At 39.7% G+C, this 24,706-nt stretch overlaps 1 protein-coding gene across 7 annotated transcripts in view; it reads left to right on the top strand.

Moving 5' to 3' along the window:
• LOC131946727 (guanine nucleotide exchange factor DBS) overlaps positions 1-24,706 on the top strand; it is a 96,793-nt gene that overhangs the window by 55,674 nt on the left and 16,413 nt on the right. For all 7 annotated transcript variants that reach the window (XM_059307653.1, XM_059307652.1, XM_059307647.1 and 4 more), the window contains 2 exons: positions 545-659; positions 1,423-1,545. In XM_059307653.1, coding sequence (XP_059163636.1) covers positions 545-659; positions 1,423-1,545 — 238 coding nt within the window. The remainder of the gene's footprint in view (positions 1-544; positions 660-1,422; positions 1,546-24,706) is intronic.

Genomic DNA, 24,706 nt, shown 5'->3' with positions numbered 1-24,706 from the left:
ACAAGACAGATCTAATAAACACACTGAATCCCATATTTTCACAAAGGTTAACCTTGTAATGTATATCTTTTTAGATAAGAAAAAGGAGATATAAAAACTGAAATATACACGGTTGACTGTGAATGTATATATATATATATATATATATATATATATATATATATATATATATATATATATATATATATATATATATATATATATATATATAATTATACTTCGCAATGTTTTCTTCCATTTTTGTCAAACCATCATCTGTTCATAAGCAAATTCATTAACAAAAAAAAAGACAAAACATTTTAAAATCTCTACAATCTCATTTAAACTGTCAGAAACTCCGCTTTTGTTTTAAAATGATGTTATATATGACCTAGCTTGCTTGTTCAACTTAACTAAACTAATGTTAAACTTTATCTAGTGTACTTGACTTAGCTTGCTTGACCAACTAATATAAAATTATGTTAACCTTTACCAACTAATATAAAATGTTAACCTTGACCTAGATTGCTTGACCCACTAATATAAAATGTTAACCTTGACCTAGGTTGCTGGTCCAGCTGGATGAGAGCAGAACTGGGTTTGGTGAGTTCTGGCACAGACACGAGGCCAAATTAAAACAGTGTCTGGTTGTCAGACGGTTTGAAGAGGAGTTTAAGTTGGTGAGTTTGATTTTTAATCTTTGATTTGTTTAAAGCTGTTTTTATGTTGTTTCAATTTGATTCTTAACCTCAAGGAAATTGGTTTTCTTTAGTTTTTAGTGTTAGTCCTATTAGTTTTATTTCTAGTTTAAGTAGATCTACAAGTAAGGGGTCATCCATAAATGACGTTACGCTTTTTATTTGACGATTTTTTTTACCTCACCCCTCCCCTCCGTCACACGGTGTCACAAAAAGGTAGACCCCCCCCCCCTAAAATGACTTCACATCTTAGCTTTCAAAATTGCTGTTAAATTTTTATTAAAACATCGATATTTTTACAAAATCATGTCAGAATTTCGTCAACATAGAGTATTTTTTTATCAATTTATTAAAACCGTTTTCTAAAACGCGAAATAATGGCTAAAACTCATTTTCTAACATTGCTTTTTGATAAAGCTAAAAAGTGACATCACTCTACCTGAACCCCGTCCCCCCCCCCCCCCTGTCCCCCTCATCACACACCGTCCCAAAATTACGGACCCCCTCCCCCCTACGAGTGTGACGTCATTTATCAACGACCCGTAAATTCTAATCCCACTATGTAATAGATAATTTTCTTAAAATTGGTAGGCTCAGTTGTCTTAAGGGAATATTGTTAAAAACATGTTGATACAGTTGTGCTTAGAAAGTAATTTTGTAAAAATCGTGTAGGTTTAGTTGGTTTAAATTTCTTGTTGTGAAATCTTCAGGTTCAGTTTGTAAATTTTGTGTGTGAAATCTTCAGGTTCAGTTCTCCATGGAGAGGAGATTAGAAACATTGGAGTCCCAAACAGAAGAGCTGGGTAACTCTGTCATGCACGTGGAACAGCTGATCAGAGATTTTGATAAATTTGAGGAGGATTCACAAGTAAGTTGCTAGGTTTTTTCCCCTACTTTTTCAAATACATTCTTGTCAAAATCTCAACAGTTGCTTTTTGTTATACCCCCTTTTATTTTCATTAGCATTGTTTATTGTTTAAAAAGATATTTTCAAGTTAATGCCCAATTGACTAATTATAATTATTATTTTTATTGACAATAAAAAGGATTTAAAAAAAACAACAACCCAGTAACACAGGACCGACAACCCTCTTTAACCACAGTTAAACAAAAATCACAGTTGTCTTTCTTAGATTATTATAAATAACGCATTTTCTTGCATTGAATGACATAAAATTGGCATGGTTTATTTAACCTTCCTTGAATGGTAATTTCTGAAAATAAAGTTTTAGTGGGGCCAACATAGTGGTACCATCAAAATGGTGCCATCACACGATTGCAGTTGTACCATCTCACCATCATAGTGGTAGTGCCATCATATCATCATAGTAATTCCATCAGTGAAACCATTATATTGATACCATCACAGCAGTACCACCACATTGGTACTTGCTGGTACCATATCTTCTGTATTTCTTCATGTCTATATAACAGATATCAATATAGTTGTATCTGTTATTATACAGTACTGTTATAATAGATTTTTATTTATTTTTATTTTCAATGCATTTCAAAACTTTACAATCGGAGCATTGTATTATAAAAAAAAACTAAAAATACATTTTATTTGTATCTGATTTCTAAAAATACACTTTATAAGTATCTTATCTTTAAAAATACACTTTATAAGTATCTTATCTCTAAAAGTACGCTTTATTTGTATCTGATCTCTACTTTCTTCCAGGGTTTCCATGTTTTTTCCAACTTTTAAAGATATTCTCTTAAAGAAATCATTTCCCAAACTTCTCTAGACTTGCTTGTCTAACAAATATCAAGTAATTAAATTTTTCATTTTAATATAATTTAAACAACTGCTTACATAAATACCCTATAAAATTAACGGGATATAAATTACCATCACCTTCCAACATCTCCTAAAGAGCTAAATAGCTTTTTAAAATAATTAAAAAAACTCCAGAAATGGCTGGCGACCATAATTTGCTTTATTGATAAAATGGTCAACACAAGATATTGACAAATGATTTTTTTTTTTAAACTACAAACGTCTGGACGTGTGTCACGTGGTATTTGGACAAAAAACTATTTGCACGCGTTAACTGGTTCAACCCAGACTGACGCCTTTAGACAAGGGAGACAATCATAAGTGATGAGCTGTTGAGTATTGACAGGCTGCTATGATTTGTTGATTCAGTCCCTTGACTCCTGACTTGAGTCAGTTTGTCAACACGGATTCGAACGTCTTTTCTTTCAGATCGGGCCCAGCGACATAGTTGTTGATTTTTTTTCTTTTGTTTTCCTTTATTGTCGAAAACATGATTTTTTATAGAACACTGCTTACGATAACCGTAGTTCTAGTCTAATCAAAAACTAATGCAAACTAACCACAACAGAAAACCTAATTCTTCACCTAACAATTATAGCAATTTTTTTCACCCCCAAGTCTATGTTCATTTTTATGTGAACTTTGTTATTGCAAAACTTGTAATTGTAAAAAAAAAAAAAAAAAAAAAAAAAAAAATAGCAATTTTTGTGTTTTTTAGACATGACTATTACCTTGCTTTAAAACTTATAAAATCGCGATACTATTATTTTGTTGACAACTTAAATATAATTAATTGTCTTCTAATTTCAATTCATTTCAATTTTTGTTTTTACTGAATATTTTAGCATTAAAATATTGCCACTTTGTAAGTTATGTCCTCCGAACGTTAACTTATTTAATATTCCACAACAAATCTCTGACGATTTTAACCTTCTTTCATTGACTAAACCGTAAAGACAGCTAAAGCGAGCGTGGGTCAAGGTGTTTATTTACAGGTGTCTCTACACCTGGTGCACCTCAGCACGCCTGCTGTGATTGTAACGCTGGCTCGTGCCACGCGGACCCTAACAAAGCTCATCAGCTAATCCGCGCGGACCCACAAGAAGTCACTCGTCTGTGGGTGTTGGTGTCTTGTGGTCGAGGGAAAATCTATTTTCTTGTTGAGCTAGACGTGAAACTGTTGACAAAAATCTCCTAAACCAAAAGATTATGTGGTGAAATAGAGGTGTTCAAGTTGACCACTCACTTTTAAAACTGTTGACTTTGTACTGAAATAGAGATAAAAATTTCAATTAAACACTCTTAAACATAATGAGTATATACATTCAAATACATTGAAATATATATGAAATGTCTAAAACATCTTTAGACTGTTCTAATTTTCTTTCATAAAAAAACAACGGCGAAAACCTTTTTAATGAAACTTCTGTTACGTATTTTAAAGGTTACTTATTCAACTCTTATTTCAATTGAATGGAGGTTGCGCAGCATACCTTTACGCTGGACAGATCCAATGAACAGTCTTCCTGTAAATACAAGGGCAGTAACCCTTCATCACACACAAACACACACACACACACACACAAACACACACACACACCGTACTTCCGGTCAGTTCCTCCTACTTTTTGATTATCCAGTGTAAAAAAAAACGTAAAACTGTTTACTGATTGGCCTCTGCGCAATGATTGACGTCATCACATGGTAACGTTTTAATTATCTACGGGTAAACATGACGTCATTCACACCCACTAGGCCGGAGAGTCGTGGCGTAGGGGTGTGAGAGTATGTACATTATTCATCGTCTTCTTGCAGCCGTCCATCCACGACCCCTGATATACTTTTAATATCTGGAACTGGTACCAAGTTTTTTTTTATTGGTGGGATTTTTTTTCTCAGACGTCAGCATTTAATGAATCGTCTGCCGAAGATTTGGTTGAAATGTTTGGTAGAAGATGCTAACGTCTGCTTCAAGTTGGTTCATGAAGTATCTCCTGCTAGTTTCATAAGATTAGTAAAAAATGATATCTGTAGCTGTAGCTGTCAAAGCTGTTAGCCATATTACCCATAAAGATATATATATATATATATATATATATATATATATATATATATATATATATATATATATATATATATATATATATATATATATATATATATATAAAGTGTGTATGTTAGCTATATTGGCTCCAACAAGTCAAAATTATTCAATCCTACCAGTAAAAGCAACACAAATCTTTATCAAAACATATCTACAAATAATAACAATTCTGGGTTTTCAAAAATCAACTCTTGTCCTTTATTAAATCTAAAAATAGCAACGATGGACGAACCGATGCGTCACATGGGTGAGTAGTCGGAGATTCCACGAGCAGCTGGGGTTTTACCAGCCGTCAACTTTCTATGCAGACGACACAGTATGTCTTCAGCAGACGGCTGTGTCTCGTGTGTTCATCAACTCTTGTTGTACCTGCAGACGTTGACATAGCAAACAAACAAGCGTACACACATACTTGCGTACCTCCCAATCAATCGATTGTTATACGTCTGCCCACCTACTACCAGACGTCAATCAAATTGTGCTGAGCGCGGGAAATTTTTTTTTGTCACGCTTGATTGGGTCAGTAGAACCAGCACGAGGCTAACGCACCGGTATGAAACACGAGGATTTAATTACACGCGGCTGCTGTTCATTATTAATTAATTAGATCTATTTTAGCCAATTTGGTCAATCAGACATTTGATACCATTTCGGAAGCTGTAAATATTTAGCCCGGAAACTAACAGCCTACGGTAAGAATTCGTTAATTCTTTTACACTTTTGTTTATGAATACCAACAATTATATCTCTGATTTAAAACTTTTGTTCATGAATACCAAAAATTATATCTCTGATTTAAAACGCCCTTTGGGTCGTCAGGTTTGGAAATGTATGTTTGTGTTTCTATTTTATTTCAAAATTTGATATATTAATTAAACTATGACCTACGTGACCTTTCAACCTTATACAGTTGACAAAAATCAACTGTTGTAGTTTTTTTTATGTTTTTTGTTGTTTTTTGCGCTACAGATGGTCGCTTTAATTTCTTGAATTCTAGATCTAGTCCTTATCTTGATTCTAAAATCTAAATACATTTTGCATGACATTTTCTTAGAATTAATTTTTCTACATAACGCCTTACAAAATTCAAAGTGTTAAAGAAAATGTTGATAATCTGACCGTGGGTCACCTAAACCACGACTCATACCCCAGGCATCTCACTGTTATTCTCAGTCCTGCCGCTAAAGCCCGCATTGTTGACCTAAGCCTGGTCAACTTATTTGGCTTAGTTAGGTCAAACCGGCAATCGGCATGTCGTTTGGCTAAAAATAACATTTGTGATGCGCCTGTTGTTTGATTGTAGAGTAGACCAAAGCTAAACTAAAATGGGCTGTTTAAAATAATGCTTTAAATTTGAACTGTTTTTCGTGTATTGATTTTAAATTGTAATGCATAATATTTCAAACAACCAATTCCGACCAATTGTGGCAGTTTGATGTTTTTAGCTAGAAGCTGTGAGTTCAAACAATTTTTACACTCATTAAATTTTGTAGCGTAATTTATTTTAATGCTTGAAATCGTTTTAGTAACAAGCTTTCATGTAATAATACACTAAAAGGAGAAAATAAATAGATTTTCTTTAAAAAATAAGAATACGATACTTTTTAAATAACTGTAAAGAAAAGCGAGGGTCACTATATTATTCAATTGGATACATTTACTAATATTTAGGAAGAGACCCTAGCCTAACCCAAACTCTTACAATAACACATGGATTATGACGACTGGTTAAAATAGGTTTGCAATAGCCTTACATTTTAGGACATAACATGCCTTAAATATAGACTTTACTGCATGTTCAAACTGCTTTAAATAGTTGTCTAATCCCTGCGTTTTTAAGTTAATCGTTAAAAGCTGATTCTATTTACACCCACTAACCCACACATACAAGCCAACTACCTGACTTACAAATCACTGTCCACACACCACTGGTTTCTACCTGCCTTACACAACTGTCCACACACCACTGGATTCTACCTCACACAACTGTCCACACACCATTGTATTCTACCTCACACAACTGTCCACACACCATTGTATTCTACCTCACACAACTGTCCCCACACCATTGGACTCTACCTGCCAATGCTGTCTTTAAGCCAGTTCTTTAATTTCCCGCCTGCCACACCTTCGGTCATTGAATAAAATCTTTTGATCCCTCCCCCCCCCCCCCAACACCCAACCAGTCTACCCTTCCATTTCCGGCTAATTGTTCAATATCGCGTAACGGAAGTGCCCTGTGTGTGGGTGGATAGAGATTGGTGGGGGGGGGGGGGATTGACGAGTCCCTAGAAATTGTAGCGTTACCCCGACCGAGATTTAAATATTGATTGTTTTTAGCTAACTTCGTCTAGTGTAAATGGCTTATATACACACTTTACTTAAAGTTGAATGGTTTAATGTGTTAACTGTTGGTTCAATACGACGATATAAAACAGGCCCCACACCGTTTATACACCTATCTTTGGCTGGAATACATGTCAGTAAACATGACAACATATCCTTCTCACCGTTATGACATATCTGCTTTCTCCACCCATCCCACCACAGCCTCATACACCACACCCTTAGGACCACCAGGACCACCGCAACCTTAGGACCACCAGGACCACCACAACATTAGGACCACCACAACATTAGGACAACCACAACCTTAGGACCACCACAACCTTAGGACCACCACAACCTTAGGACCACCACAACCACTGGACTACCACAACCACTGGACCACCACAACATTAGGACCACCACAACATTAGGACAACCACAACCTTAGGACCACCAGGGCCACCACAACCTTAGGACCACCACAACCTTAGGACCACCACAACCCTAGGACCACCACAACCTTAGGACCACCACAACCTTAGGACCACCACAACCTTAGGACCACAACAACCGTAGGACAACCACAACCTTAGGACCACCACAACCTTAGGACCACCACAACCACTGGACCACCACAACCTTAGGACCACCACAACCTTAGGACCACAACAACCTTAGGACCACCACAACCTTAGGACCACCACAACCTTAGGACCACCACAACCTTAGGACCACCACAACCACTGGACCACCACAACATTAGGACCACCACAACCTTAGGACCACCACAACCTTAGGACCACCACAACCTTAGGACCACCACAACCTTAGGACCACCACAACCTTAGGACCACCAGGGCCACCACAACCTTAGGACCACCACAACCTTAGGACCACCAGGGCCACCACAACCTTAGGACCACCACAACCTTAGGACCACCACAACCTTAGGACCACCACAACCCTAGGACCACCAGGACCACCACAACCTTAGGGCCACCACAACCGTAGGACCACCACAACCTTAGGACCACCACAACCTTAGGACCACCACAACCTTAGGGCCACCACAACCGTAGGACCACCACAACCTTAGGACCACCACAACCTTAGGACCACCAGGGCCACCACAACCTTAGGACCACCACAACCTTAGGACCACCAGGGCCACCACAACCTTAGGACCACCACAACCTTAGGACCACCACAACCACTGGACCACCACAACCGTAGGATCACCACAACCTTAGGACCACCACAACCGTAGGACCACCACAACCTTAGGACCACCACAACCTTAGGACCACCACAACCGTAGGACCACCACAACCTTAGGACCACCACAACCGTAGGACCACCACAACCCTAGGACCACCAGGACCACCACAACCTTAGGACCACCACAACCGTAGGACCACCACAACCTTAGGACCACCACAACCGTAGGACCACCACAACCTTAGAACCTCCACAACAACTGAACCACCACAACCTTTGGACCACCACAACCACTGGACCACCACAACCTTAGGACCACCACAACCACTGGACCACCACAACATTAGGACCACCACAACCTTAGGACCACCTCAACCTTAGGACCACCACAACCTTAGGGCCACCACAACCTTAGGACCACCACAACCACTGGACCACCACAACCGTAGGACCACCACAACCTTAGGACCACCACAACCTTAGGACCACCACAACCTTAGGACCACCACAACCTTAGGACCACCACAACCTTAAGACCACCACAACCTTAGGACCACCACAACCTTAGGACCACCACAACCTTAGGACCACCACAACCTTAGGACCACAACAACCGTAGGACAACCACAACCTTAGGACCACCACAACCACTGGACCACCACAACCTTAGGACCACCACAACCTTAGGACCACCAGGGCCACCACAACCTTAGGACCACCACAACCTTAGGACCACCACAACCCTAGGACCACCACAACCTTAGGACCACCACAACCTTAGGACCACCACAACCTTAGGACCACCACAACCTTAGGACCACAACAACCGTAGGACAACCACAACCTTAGGACCACCACAACCACTGGACCACCACAACATTAGGACCACCACAACCTTAGGACCACCACAACCTTAGGACCACCACAACCTTAGGACCACCACAACCTTAGGACCACCACAACCTTAGGACCACCACAGCCTTAGGACCACCACAACCTTAGGACCACCACAACCTTAGGACCACCACAACCTTAGGACCACCACAACCTTAGGACCACCACAGCCTTAGGACCACCACAACCTTAGGACCACCACAGCCTTAGGACCACCACAACCTTAGGACCACCACAGCCTTAGGACCACCACAACCTTAGGACCACCACAACCTTAGGACCACCACAAACCTAGGACCACCACAGCCCTAGGACCACCAGGACCACCTCATCCTTAGGACCACCACAACCTTAGGGCCACCACAACCTTAGGACCACCACAACCTTAGGACCACCACAACCTTAGTTCCACCACAACCTTAGGACCACCACAACCTTAGGACCACCACAACCTTAGGACCACCAGGACCACCACAACCTTAGGACCACCAGGACCACCACAACCTTAGGACCACCACAACCACCACAACCTTAGGACCACCAGGACCACCACAACCTTAGGACCACCACAACCCTAGGACCACCACAACCCTAGGACCACCAGGACCACCACAACCTTAGGACCACCACAACCTTAGGACCACCACAACCTTAGGACCACCACAACCTTAGGACCACCACAACCTTAGGACCACCACAACCTTAGGACCACCACAACCCTAGGACCACCACAACCTTAGGACCACCACAACCTTAGGACCACCACAACCTTAGGACCACCACAACCCTAGGACCACCAGGACCACCACAACCTTAGGACCACCACAACCTTAGGGCCACCACAACCTTAGGACCACCACAACCTTAGGACCACCACAACCTTAGTTCCACCACAACCTTAGAACCACCACAACCCTAGGACCACCAGGACCACCACAACATTAGGACCACCACAACCTTAGGACCACCACAACCGTAGGACCACCACAACCTTAGGGCCACCACAACCGTAGGACCACCACAACCTTAGGACCACCACAACCACTGGACCACCACAATCTAACCAATTACCAGGCGCATGTTTTCTACACGAGACCACGTGACCTACTGTTTGAGGCCACACCACATCCCCCATCGATTTCCTGCCGTCTGATCACACACCGTTTGATTACCCAACGATCTCTTCCTGTTCTGTGTTTGCCCATCTTCTTCTTCCAATTATTCTATCGGTCACGTGATAATCTTCTGTCGTCATTTACATTCATTGGGTCATTTACATTCACTTCAATCATTGGTCATTTACATTCACTTCAATCATTGGTCATTTACATTCACTTCAATCATTGGTCATTTACATTCACTTCAATCATTGGGTTTAAAAAAATTGTCACCAGTGAAAAATAAAAGTTTTTCCAAAAAAAAATATATTCCTTTTTTTCTCAGTGCTTTACTGTGATTTAGCCTAACCAAGACGACTGTCTGCCTTAAACTAAACTTATTAAAATTTAAATTTTCCGATTAAAATCCAAACCCCCTCGGTGTGAAAGTTCCTCTGAGAAATAAATAGTAGAGTAATATTTGTTTTGTTGTGTCAGGATTAACACGTAGACGTTTTTTTTTTCTTCTGTTGTCACCAGTCCGTTGATGACACGATTTTTTTTTTCAGGGGGATAGCAACACAGAACCAGACTTAGGAGCCCCCACCCCACATTAAGTAGGCCCTATGTTTAAAAGATAAACGACCCCCCCCCTACCTATTAGGATGTGCACTCCTCTTCAACTCAAAAATTTGGAGCTTGAAAACCTATACAAATGTGGCGGAATGGTTGGTCGGTAGAGTGCACGACTGCTAACCTATACACATGTAGCGTGATGGTTTGTTGGTAGAGTGCACGACTGCTAACCTATACACATGTAGCGTGATGGTTTGTTGGTAGAGTGCACGACTGCTAACCTATAAGGCTCGAGTTCGGATCTCGGGCTTGAGTCCTTACGAATTCCTGTCAGAGAAAGTAAAAGCGGTTGGGCATAGAACTAGTCACAGAAAAGATGGAACTCTACATCAGCCCCCTTGACTACCAGGTCCGAAAGTTAAACTACACGTATACGACTATATAATACTTGGACTATAAATTACCAATATAGTATTATAAATACAGCCATAATTTAAAATCGACTTTCTAGTAAACTAAAAAAAAAACCCTCATCAACTGAACGAGCTCGACCAGATAAGGGGCCTTAACCTATTTTAAAGACCAATAACTCTTCCACGTCTTTTAAAAAGTTTGTCCTATCTCTTAGCAGGATGAACGTCACAGCTTGCCCCCCCCCCCCCCCCCTTCACTAATCACATCGACCTTGTATTTCCTGCTTTAATTGACACGGTCATCAATCCCACTGTTGCCTCGTTACCCTTGCCCGGCCTTGAAGCGCGTCAAAATCCACAGCCGAAATTTGTTAAAACAAAAACGGCCATGTCCGCTCACCGCTGCCGCTAATGGCGTTAGATCAACAGACGGCAGCCACGTCTGCCCAAACTATTGCCGTCCATTTGTGCTAGAGCGGATTTTGTAGATACGTGGTGTGTCTCCCAACATAATTTGTTTCAAGTTTCTGGATCAAAGTGGACGTGTAGACACAAATGTGTGTCCAATAATTTATCTATCAAGTTTCTAAGTGTAGGGTCTAGATTCAAATATGTGTCAAATAATTTATAGATCAAGTTTCTAAGTGGACGGTGTAAGCACAAATGTGTATCCACTAATTTATCTATCAAGTTTCTAAGTGTACGTTTTAGACTCAAATGTGTGTCCAATAGTTTATGTATCAAGTTTCTAAGTGGACGGTGTAAACACAAATGTGTGTCAGATAATTCATTTTTCGAGCGGACGGTGTAGATACAGAAGTACCAACACCATAAACTTTCAGGTCAATTCTTGTTGCGGACCAAGGTCAGTGGCTTAAATTATTTTGATGTAAGAAATATACGCATCAATGAACTAAGCTTCGAGAGCTTAACCACATTTTACAACAGGACACCTAAACCACACGACAGCTAAACCACACGACAGCTAAACCACACGACAGCTAAACCACACGACAGCTAAACCACACGACAGCTAAACCACACAACAGCTAAATCACACGACAGCTAAACCGCACAACATCTAAACCACACGACAGCTAAACCACACAACATCTAAGCCACACGACAGCTAAACCACACAACATCTAAACCACACGACAGCTAAACCACACAACATCTAAACCACACGACAGCTAAACCACATGACAGCTAAACCACACAACAGCTAAACTACACAATCTTTTACAGTACCATTATAACAATAACTATTATATCATTAAATTATTATATCACTAAAGCATCAATAGATCACTATAACGTAATATCACTAAATTATCATTATATTACTAAAACGTAACTCTTAAGTATCATTTAACACTAAAACCTTAACATTTCCACAACGTACCATTATATCATATTCCTCGTTCAATTTAAGATGTAACACGATCAGTGGCGTAGCTAGGTAGGGCGCCACACAGTGCGGCACTCATGGTGTCACCCCCCCCCCTCCACGCACACCAAAAAAACTATATATATATATATATATATATATATATATATATATATATATATATGAAGGGCTCAGTGGAAAAAGTACTTAAGTGTATTTTGAGAGTTTTGATAAAAATGAGTGCAAAGTTTTAAAATTGTTATTGAAATAACAAAACAGCTGATGCAGAGTATTTAAATTAAGCTACTTCGGTACTTTTTCCAAGGCCCAAATTTACAGGGATGGTTAAGGGGAGGTAGTCAAATAATATACCGGTCTTAACTCATTTTTGACAAAATGTAACTTAAGTACTTTTTCCACTGAGCCCTTCATATATATATATATATATATATATATATATATATATATATATATATATATATATATTTATTATATGTGTTTATTTATTATATATGTTACATGTTACGGTCAAAGCCCGAAGTCGGCCAAAGCACGCATTGGCCGGCGAATGCGCTCATTGGCGAATATCGCCTCCCTTACTCGTATATATTTTGCAATTTGTGTTACCCACCCCTAAATGATGTAACTCGGTGCGTTCCGCACCCCGCCCCCGCCTCGCGACCCTTCTGAACTCGCCTATTCCTTTATAGAAATATCTTGTGGAAACCTAACGACTCTCTGTCTGCTACCTATGTAATCCATTGATTTCAGTCCTGTAGCTTCAAGCTTCAGTGACAATATGAAACATAATCTGAACTACAGAACCAACTAGAACAAAGTATGTTTTTGTAATTACCCCATATGATTTTAGAAGTCTGTTGTAGTAAACTGATGTTTTATTCCATAATTTAATCAATATTTTAGTTTCACAACATCAACATTATTCCAGTATTTGATGTTTGTTTACTGTTTATTACCCCCACTTGTTGTGAGTTTGGGATCGATGCTGATTGATATTGAATATATAATACCATTATAACACTATAGTAACAATATTCAATAAATATGGGGCGAAGACGGTTAAGCAGCTCTTCATTTATACTGTTGACCATAGACCACCCGCTATTTACACATGTGTTTGATATTGACACGATAGGCGAACAACCACAGTCTACCAATATGGACCGTAAGACCATTTTTAAAGTGCTTGTGACGTCATAAAACACCGCCATCTTAAGCAGCGAAGGAATCCAAGGGACGCTGGAAGTCCGTGACGTTTCCATAGCAACGGTGTTGGGTGACAAATGGTCCATTACTTTTTGTTTTTTTTAACAGCCGTTGTTGACACTGGGAAAAATCGTTTGGATTTTTAAACATTGGCGTATTGCGATCTAGATTCTAGAGGTGGGTTTTTAATTACTGGTAGATCGTAATGTAGAGGTGGGTTTTTAATTACTGGTAGATCGTAATGTCGAGGTGGGTTTTTAATTACTGGTAGATCGTAATGTAGAGGTGGGTTTTTAATTACTGGTACATCGTAATGTAGAGGTGGGTTTTTAATGACTGGTACATCGTAATGTAGAGGTGGGTTTTAAAAAAAATGGTAGGTTGTAATGTAGAGGTGGATTTTTAAAGAAAGTCATTTTGCGATCTTACGGTGGGTTATCAAACTGTACTTTTGAAGAATAAACCTAAGTTAGTATAATTTATAGCTAAATGTAATAACTCAAAAACATATTTTAACATTTAAAACATTTACTGTTCTTAGCAAAATTTTGATATTTAAGGTTGTCTATCTCATCTACCGTTCCAGTTGTATATTCTTTTTGATAAAGTTACCCTACCCCCCCCCCCCCCCCACACACATACCAACACACTTTTTCCACTTACCTACATGTGAATGAATTCAAATTTTCAATCTATTTTAAAATAGTTTTTGCTCTAATAGCCAATGACGATGACATTTTTTTCTGGGATAGAGCAGGTTGGGACAGTGCCTGTTCACACATTTTGGGATAGATTATGTTGGGAAAGTTAATCTTCCCAAGTCTAGTATTGATTATGTTGGGCTAGTGACTGTTCTTAAGTCTGGGATAATGGTTGTTCCCAAGTCTGTAATGAGACTGTTCCCGCCTGCCACACACAGAACCAGGGGTGTTCCCCTGTGGTCTGGCCCAGTGCTGTAAAAAGCACTTGGTCTACGCCCCTGACCTGCCCATATCTCAAATCTAAACCGAAATATTTTTCTCTGATGTAAAAAAAAAGTGTTAAATATGGGGATCAAAACCAGACGAGCATATCGATTTTAATATTTCACGTGATCAATATTTCTCGTTTATCGATCTGACTTATACGCCCGTTTGGCAAACACCTCCCCCCCCTCCCCCTCACGTATCATGACGTAGACCGGATGTTCCATTTCTCAGGTAGGAAAGTTTTTGTGATCAGACGGATGAATGATTACCACATAGTTTATTCTTGTAATCTTTCCAAGTTGTCGGCCTAACTACCGTTGGTAGAGATCGGGTTACTTCTTTATTTTTTTTTTGTTTGAATTATATTTATCGCCCCTGAATTGTTATTACCGTTCTTGGATCGTCCCTGCGTTATTGGTACCGCCCCGACAGTGTTTCTTCCAGATTTTTCCCGGGGGGGGGGGGGCGCTTGATATTTTCAGGGGGCAGACTACATTTTCCAGGGGGGAGGGGCGGGCACTGGTAATAGTATGTTTTCTATGTAAATCCCATTTCGTTCGGGGGGGGGGGGGGGGGGGATAGATGACTGGAAGAAACTCTGCGCCCCGGTATTAATTATTATCACCTGAATCAGATTTGCCGCCACTAAATTAAAGTTACCGCCCCTAAAGTATAGTTACCGCCCCTGAATTATTTTTAACACCATGAATCAGAATTTCCGCACCTGAACTACATCTGGAAAAATGCCCACTTTCTGTTCCCCAACCCTTCACAAATGAACCAATCCTAGAGTCGCCTACCCTTCATCAATAATAAACACACACACTCTCTCTATGGTTGGTGTTAAAGCCTTTCATCATTTGAACACAGCTAACTTTTCCTACTACTACAGCCTATAGTCAACACACTTGTAATGGTGAAGGAGGTCTATGGTGTGTTAAATATTGGCTTCGTTGTCTTTCTGTGACATTACACATATGTTATAGACAAAATATTGCCTTCAAATGTTAACTAACTTAACTTCCCATATAATGTTAACTTCCTCCCATACAGAGGCGTAGCGAGGGGGGTCGGGGGGGGATACATATGTCCCAGGGCGCCGACCCTAGGGTGCGCCAATATGGGTTGGAAAAAAAATTAAAAGCTCATTGTAGCTGCAGTTTTGCATTATAAATATAAAAAAATATATGGGGGTGGGGAAGGGCGCCAAATTGAAAGTTTGTCCAGGGTCGCTACACCTCTGCCATATAATGTTAACTTCCTCAATTGTCATCTTACTCCTATGTGTTGGGTGGAGATTTGAAGTTGGTTCACTGTTTACGATCCCACTTATTCTGAGTCAGGAATCGATGTTGATTGATATTGAACACATAACCATAGAACCATCACAATATAGACCATTAGCTACGTACTCTTGTGTTTGACATCGTTGTAAACAGCCAGAGTCTACCCATACACATATGTTACTCCTGTGAACTAAACTTGGATATCCCCCCCCCCTCCTTACCAAATACGTCACTTCCTCCCTAGCTGCTACAGAATTAATTGTGTAGACCAGCGCTAGTACGTTCACACACACACACTCAAACAACAACAATAATATACAATAATAAAGAAAGAACTATTTAATGTTATTAAAAAATAAACTAAGGGAAACTACTCCAAAGCTAAGTCGAATGTTTACAAACAACCCAGATGTACCAGCATCCACAATGGTGAGCGTGTCTTCTAATTATCAGCAACAGGGTTGATTTGATAAGTGATGTTAAGAGAACACTGAGTCAGTCAATGGGGTTTGAATTTGTGAGGTTTTTATTAATGAAAAACTGATGTTACCGTAGTAATACCTATGTCCGACTTTATTCCTCTGAAAATAGGCGTGCTAAGGTGCTAGTTCACATTGTGATGGTATGTTTAGGGTTAGGGTAAAAAATTGGGGTTGTGCTATGGTACACTTTGGGATAGCGTTAGGGTTTAGGTAGTCATGTTAGAATTTAGTTTACTAACAAAAACCAAACATCCCACTTTAACAAAAGTTTTCATTGTTTTTATTATCTGATACTGGCATCCGAAATAAATGTCTTAAGAAAAAAATCTCTCAGTGGCCTTATGTGACGCTACTTCTTAGAAAAAGGTCAGAAAACGGATGGTGTCATGGTCGCAAGACGAAGGTCGTGTGAATATTTTTTTTACCCGCCATCTTTGTCAACTGTAAACAACTCTTGAGGTGGGGTGGGGGGATGTTGGGGTGGGAGGGGGGAAAATTACATGAAGTGTAGTCAGCCATAGGTTATCTTGGCAATATCGTCTTACACTGTACATACTGCTGCATCTGTTGTCTTACATCCGGGTTATTCCTTATTCTACCAGTCTGTCTGTAGTGTGAGTAGCTTACAAAAACACTATCCGAACATTTGGTATAGCCGTGTACAAAATAACAGTAACAATGGCACCTTAATTTGTTACTTAACTAACTTTATTATTGATTTAATGTATTTATAAATTTAAACCATCAAACGATTAAACGTCAAATTTACTGTAAAAAAAACCCTCAATGTACCCACGTGAACGTCTATCTAACTAATAAGTGCAATACAATTCTCGTCAAGAAACAAATTTCCTGAAATTTTGTCAGTTTCTTAACTTGAGCATGCGCTTAACATACTTGCTTAAACACCAGCATATAGCAGTGATCATTGTACACTAGTCCTGGAGTCTACCCTCCACCCCCATCCGTCACAATCGAGCCACAGTGTACCTTATGTCACTGAATAGCACATTCAAGACCCACATTGTACAGATAAGACGCAACTAGTTCTTTGGTGCGATTCATTGAACGGGACAAGTTGGATTAAGGTTCGGGCCGGGGAGGGTTAGGTAACACGGACGAATGGGCTGGGAACTTTTTTTTTACCAACTTTAGTTTTAACGCCTCACTTGGATTGGTCAAGCCCGTAGCGTCGCCGTGGGATCTCGGCGCACGTACCGTCACATGACGCGGATGTGTGCCGACACACCAGCCCGCCCGCCCTTGCAGCTCCGCTAATGGGGAGATTACACCAGATATTTTTTTCTTCTTGGGTCGCCTTTGTTTATCTTCCAGTAGGTTCCGACTAAGGGCCGCTACTCCAACTTTATCGAGGTCTGGAGTATCGAGTTAGTGCCACTTCTAGTTTTACAACAGTTGGTGTGTTTTATCTTCTACTTTTTAAATGTTGTGTTACAGTTGGAAAATAACTGTAGAGTTGACAATTTCAGACCAATTTCTGTGTAGTGCTTTTTGGTGCTTGGTTTCTGTTTCATAATTTAAAAAGGAATTATTAATTATTTGGGAATCGTTCTACGGATTGGTGCTGATTTCACGGAATTTTTTCCTAGGTGTGTGCTTTGTGTGTTTTAATGGTTTTCCCCCCATTAAAATTATTAGGATTAACGGTCTAATTCAGGATTATCAGGACACCGTGAATCACTGAAATTACTTGTATTTTAACTTCGAATAATTCAACAGTTGTTCATGTTGGTTTGTTGGATTTTTTATGAATATTTCTGAAGTTGGTAAATGTTGGAAGTTTTTCAACAGTTGTTCAACTTGGTAAATGGCTTTTTTTCAACAGTTGTTAAAATGTTTGATTTTTCTGAACTCTGATGTTGTCTGTTATTGAGCTCCAGTTGCAAGTATCACGCAGACATAACAAGGAGATAACAATTCCTGTGGTGTGTGCAGGTTTGAATCCAGGTGACGATAAAACACCAGCGTTTGCTGATCTGCAACAGTTTTCTATAAGATCGGGAGTGGGGGTACTTTAAAAATTTATTTTACCAATGGTAACCTGCTTTATAGTTAGCCGCCGAACTCAATTCGGCCTGTAGGCCTACCAACTGCTAGCGTACATAGACGACACTAACCTTAACCGTGTCGTCGATATCAGAGTTTTTTCCCCTCGAGATCCTGACAAAATAACCCAACACAGTACATCTTCATAACATTGCCCCTCCCCCTTTAAAACTTCCTTCTAATGTCATTCATTTAATATCAACACAGTTTACTTTGAGAAAGGAAGTCTAAATCAACAGGTATCAACACATTTTACTTTAACCAAGGAAGTCTAAATCAAGAGATATCAACACATTTTACTCTAAGCTAGGAAGTCTAAATCAAGAGATATCAACACATTTTACTTTAAGCTAGGAAGTCTAAATCAACAAATATCAACCGATTTTACTTTAACCAAGGAAGTCTAAATCAACAGGTATCAACACAATTATTGTCGCCCCTAGTCTAAATCAGGCACCAGTTATTGCCCCTTGCACCAGAGTGGTTTCCCTTGCCTGAATTGGTTTCCTCTGTTCAACCTCCTGGAACAATCGCACATAATACCCGGCAACGTTTTTAAATACCATCTATAAATAGCCATCGTGGTTACGTCACGGATGGTTAGACCCGAGCAAAAACACCCAAGCTCAGCGATACGTGTCGAATCATTGGGGTGTGACCGTGTGAAGCTACAGTTACCATCGCTATGTTACAAGATATGTGTGCTATGGATGATGTGTAGCCATACGCGACATACAACTACAGTTGTAATGGGGGGGGGGGTGCAGAGAGGAAGCATATAGGTTCGGTGCCTGTTATAAGGAAAGTTTATTTCTATTATGATGAACTAAAAGTATATATTAAAAACAGGTCTTGTACAACTTCGATGCTCCCCTAAAGTTTCAAATCCCCCCCTCCACGGCAGAGGCGTAGCGACCCTTCCCTTTTCGATTTGCACCCCCCCCTTCAAGATTTTGATTTGCACCCTCCCCCTCCCCCCCCCCCCCCCTCAAACTTTCGATTTGCACCCCCCTCAACCTTTCAATTTATTTTTCCAACCCATTTTGACGCCCCCTATGGTCGGCGCCCGGGGACATATGTCCCCCCCCCGCCCCCCCCCCCCCCCCCCTTCGCTACGCTACTGCTCCACGGTAGATACATGTCTGGAAAAAGCCCTGGTCGCTATATTCCCTTTTGAAATAGAAATTCTGTCCAAGTTTAAGGTTTGATCACGTGATATCCGATCTGATGGGGAGCGTGTAATGAAGCTAAAAATATCCGAGTCCCCCTAGATCAATACCCAACTTAACACCCAAATAGCTTGGGAGATAGTACACAAATATCGATAGTTTATCTCAGTATTCAGTCGGTGTACACAAATATCGATAGTTTATCTCAGTATTCAGTCGGTGTACACAAATATCGACAGTTTATCTCAGTATTCAGTCGGTGTACACAAATATCGATAGTTTATCTCAGTATTCAGTCGGTGTACACAAATATCGATAGTTTATCTCAGTATTCAGTCGGTGTACACAAATATCGATCGTTTATCTCAGTATTCAGTCGGTGTACACAAATATCGATCGTTTATCTCAGTATTCAGTCGGGGTACATGTGCACACTCTCCAATAATCAGTGTGTGTAATCTACACCATTTATTAATATAGACCAGTTACTGTGTACAATTTGCAAAAGCTATTGTGTACAATCTACAACAATAAGTCTGCACAGTTTATTTATTAATACCTACACTGTACTTACGATCAAAGTAACTTTTAATATTAGTTAAATGTATAGTTTTTATAATATTAAAAAAAGGAAATAATCAACTTAACAAAAGCAACACTGAAGCCAAAAAGTCGATTGTTCCAAATATTTTTGCTTATAAAAATATCTTTCTTTGTCTGCCTTACTCTAATACCCCAACCCACTCTACCCCACTCCTCGATTATTTTTTTCCCTTTTCATCAATATAGAAATCAATATGCGCAATGCAAAAAGATTATTTGCTTTAGAATGTAACAATTCTGACTAATCCATTTTTTTTTCTAACAACGGACGTGGTGACATCTGTTGGACCTTGTAACCAGCAGTCTAAAATCTTTACTTCTGCCCCACATAATCTCCGGACCTTGTAGCCAGCAGTCTAAAATCTTTACTTCTGCCCCACATAATCTCCGGACCTTGTAACCAGCAGTCTAAAATCTTTACTTCTGCCCCACATAATCTCCGGACCTTGTAGCCAGCAGTCTAAAATCTTTACTTCTGCCCCACATAATCTCCGGACCTTGTAACCAGCAGTCTAAATCTTTACTTCTGCCCCACATAATCTCCAGACCTTGTAGCCAGCAGTCTAAAATCTTTTCTCTGCTCCACATAATCTCCGGACCTTGTAGCCAGCAGTCTAAAATCTTTTCTCTGCTCCACATAATCTCCGGACCTTGTAACCAGCAGTCTAAAATCTTTTCTCTGCTCCACATAATCTCCGGACCTTGTAGCCAGCAGTCTAAAATCTTTACTTCTGCCCCACATAATCTCCGGACCTTGTAACCAGCAGTCTAAATCTTTACTTCTGCCCCACATAATCTCCAGACCTTGTAACCAGCAGTCTAAATCTTTACTTCTGCCCCACATAATCTCCAGACCTTGTAGCCAGCAGTCTAAAATCTTTTCTCTGCTCCACATAATCTCCGGACCTTGTAGCCAGCAGTCTAAAATCTTTTCTCTGCTCCACATAATCTCCGGACCTTGTAACCAGCAGTCTAAAATCTTTTCTCTGCTCCACATAATCTCCGGACCTTGTAACCAGCAGTCTAAAATCTTTTCTCTGCTCCACATAATCTCCGGACCTTGTAACCAGCAGTCTAAAATCTTTTCTCTGCCCCACATAATCTCCGGACCTTGTAGCCAGCAGTCTAAAATCTTTACTTCTGCCCCACATAATCTCCGGACCTTGTAACCAGCAGTCTAAAATCTTTTCTCTGCCCCACATAATCTCCGGACCTTGTAACCAGCAGTCTAAAATCTTTTCTCTGCCCCACATAATCTCCGGACCTTGTAGCCAGCAGTCTAAAATCTTTACTTCTGCCCCACATAATCTCCGGACCTTGTAACCAGCAGTCTAAAATCTTTTCTCTGCCCCACATAATCTCCGGACCTTGTAGCCAGCAGTCTAAAATCTTTACTTCTGCCCCACATAATCTCCGGACCTTGTAACCAGCAGTCTAAAATCTTTTCTCTGCCCCACATAATCTCCGGACCTTGTAACCAGCAGTCTAAAATCTTTTCTCTGCCCCACATAATCTCCGGACCTTGTAGCCAGCAGTCTAAAATCTTTACTTCTGCCCCACATAATCTCCGGACCTTGTAGCCAGCAGTCTAAAATCTTTACTTCTGCCCCACATAATCTCCGGACCTTGTAGCCAGCCGTCTAAAATCTTTACTTCTGCCCCACATAATCTCTTCGACTATGGTATTAATACGGGTTTAATTAGTTTCAAATATGATCTCCTCACAACCCCCTCCCATCTGATATACGTGGACTTAAAATAGACTTTAGACGTGAGATGTAGTTATAAAACACGTAGGGGATAAGGGGGGGGGGAGCGTTTTCTCAAGTTTATGATGTCTTACAGGGTGGTAGAGTGTAAACGTTTAGTCTTATTCTTGTTATACAATGTGTTGATAGTTCCTTGTTTTAAAATAACAGTCGTCGTATCGGGAAAGGGAGTGAACCCACAAACGTTTGGTGTATTGAATCTGCGCCATTTTGTCAACTTTTCTTCCCGCCTTTGTGTGTGCTTTATGGGTGTGAGGTTTTCTGTCTGATTATTGTAGAACTATATACATCGTTTTGTTATATATATATATATATATATATATATATATATATATATATATATATATATATATATATATATATATATATTGCCACACATGACTGGTGTATATAATACAAAAAACGACGGTTGTTCAGAAATTCGTAGGTCGGGTCGGGACTGCCCGTGGCCTTGTCGCCTGTAACTTGACCCAGAGCCTGTCTGTGGGAGCAGACGAGCTCTATAGCGGCAGACGATTTCTTATCCGTCCTCGACCTTTAAGAAAACATGACCACTTAACATTTAACAACCTAGCTCATTTAGCTTCATAGCTCATTAACTCACAACAGAACAAGCCCATATTATATTTACCAAGCAGGGTCCAATTAACCTTTAACCAAATGATATATCTTTAAAAAACGGGACACCATGTAACTTTCAAATATCTTCCTGTACTTAACCTCTATAGATTTAGCCTTGACCCGAACCACGACTCCCTCAAAAACACGTTGACTCTACGTCATACGACTGCTCATGTTATTTGTTACTGTTGGTTCAGTCAGTCCACTGTATAACACACGTGTATATGTGCTCATCTGGCACTGTTGGTTCAGTCAATTGTGTAACACACGTGTATATGTGCTCATCTGTCACTGTTGGTTCAGTCAGTCCACTGTATAACACACGTATATATGTGCTCATCTGTCACTGTTGATTCAGCCAACCATGTAACACACGTATATATGTGCTCATCTGGCACTATTGGTTCACCCAACCATGTAACACACGTGTATATGTGCTCATCCGATGTCTATTGATCGCTCACCCTCCGCCCCCCCCCCTCCCTTATGGTCGGTCATAAAATTTGATGTTAATGTTAAGTAAACCCTTTCCATCAAACCAAATCAATAAATTTCATTTTTTTAAATTGCAACACTATCCCAGCTAGCAGTAAAAAAAAAATAAACTACACTCTAACGAACGATAAAAGGGACTATTTTTTAAAATGGTTATGTAGTCTTGGTCAGACCAGTTTCGCTTCACAACAACCAGTTAGACTATTTAGCATAATTGATTAAATCTATAGCTCGTAGACTTGTGTTCTAAATGACGTCATCAGATCGTGTGGAATTTATTTATTTAGTCCTTATCTTTCCTTAATACTAATACTGTCTTGATGGCCAAATCTCTTTATAGAGGCACAGGTTCTTAGTGGTGTGGCTAGCACGCATGTTAGGCTTCCATCATCTCGGCGCTACTTTGTACTTTCTCAACAGCTTATATGTGGTGCAGTGTTCGTTGGTAGAAGATCTTTAACTTTTGTACTTTCTGTAAGATTGTAAAGTGCTTACATGTGCTTACATCATTTTGTTTTAGAAGATAATCTGTGTACTGACTTCGTGAGATATATTGTTTAATCACTGAATCACTAACCTCCCTTTGATGAATTCTCTTTGATAAATTGTTTCAAGATTTTGGATTCGATTTTTAACTGATGAATTTTCGCAATAATCATTTCCATCAAGACATCATACACAAAACCATCTCTATCATTGGGATTATGGATATATGAGATTGTTTTAAAACAAATTGGATCATAAAACTTTGGATAGAATCAATCAAATTTGAGTATATTGTTTTGTTAAAACAATTTGGATCATAAAACGTTGGATAAAATTCAATCTAGTGTTTTAACACAATTTGGATCATAAAACTTTGGATAAAATTCAATCTAGTGGGACGTTTAGATGTCATCAGTTTGAAACTCCGCTGGTCATGAGGTAAGATACGATTTGATGGTGCTTAAACTTTTTATTTTGCTGGAACAGTTACATACAAATGTAAGTGTTAAACATAGGCACAGCTTTTGTAATGGAGCAATGGAAATATTCTCCACCCACCACTTTAGGTAGCAAATGTGTTAAGTAAGTATATGCATATATATATATATATATATATATATATATATATATATATATATATATATATATATATATATATATATATATATATATATATATATATAAACACCCTTAGAGTCCCTCACCCATTCCTGATCCTCCCCTTAATTTGATACCCTAAAATGATGATGTAACAGATTACTCACGGCGGGATTGCTGACGTCACCAAACGCCCAGCATTAACTTTTTGTCACCTAAGTAAACGGCTCACCCCCCCCCCCCCCCCCCCCACACACACACACTCACCGTACTGTTTAGCAAAGGTTGGGCATACCTACCTAATATGTTCTAGACCTACCTAATGTGTTCTAGACCTACCTAATGTGTTCTAGACCTACCTAATGTGTTCTAGACTTACCTAATGTGTTCTAGACTTACCTAATGTTCTAGACATACCTAATGCGTTATATATCCTCATTATCCTTTGCCCCACCT

The sequence above is a fragment of the Physella acuta genome, unplaced genomic scaffold, assembly GCF_028476545.2.
Source record: "Physella acuta isolate Inbredline_101_S28 unplaced genomic scaffold, ASM2847654v3 ptg000569l, whole genome shotgun sequence".
NCBI lineage: Eukaryota > Metazoa > Mollusca > Gastropoda > Physidae > Physella > Physella acuta.
Note: the sequence above shows the minus strand (reverse complement) of the source record. Positions and strands in the feature narration are given on the sequence as shown.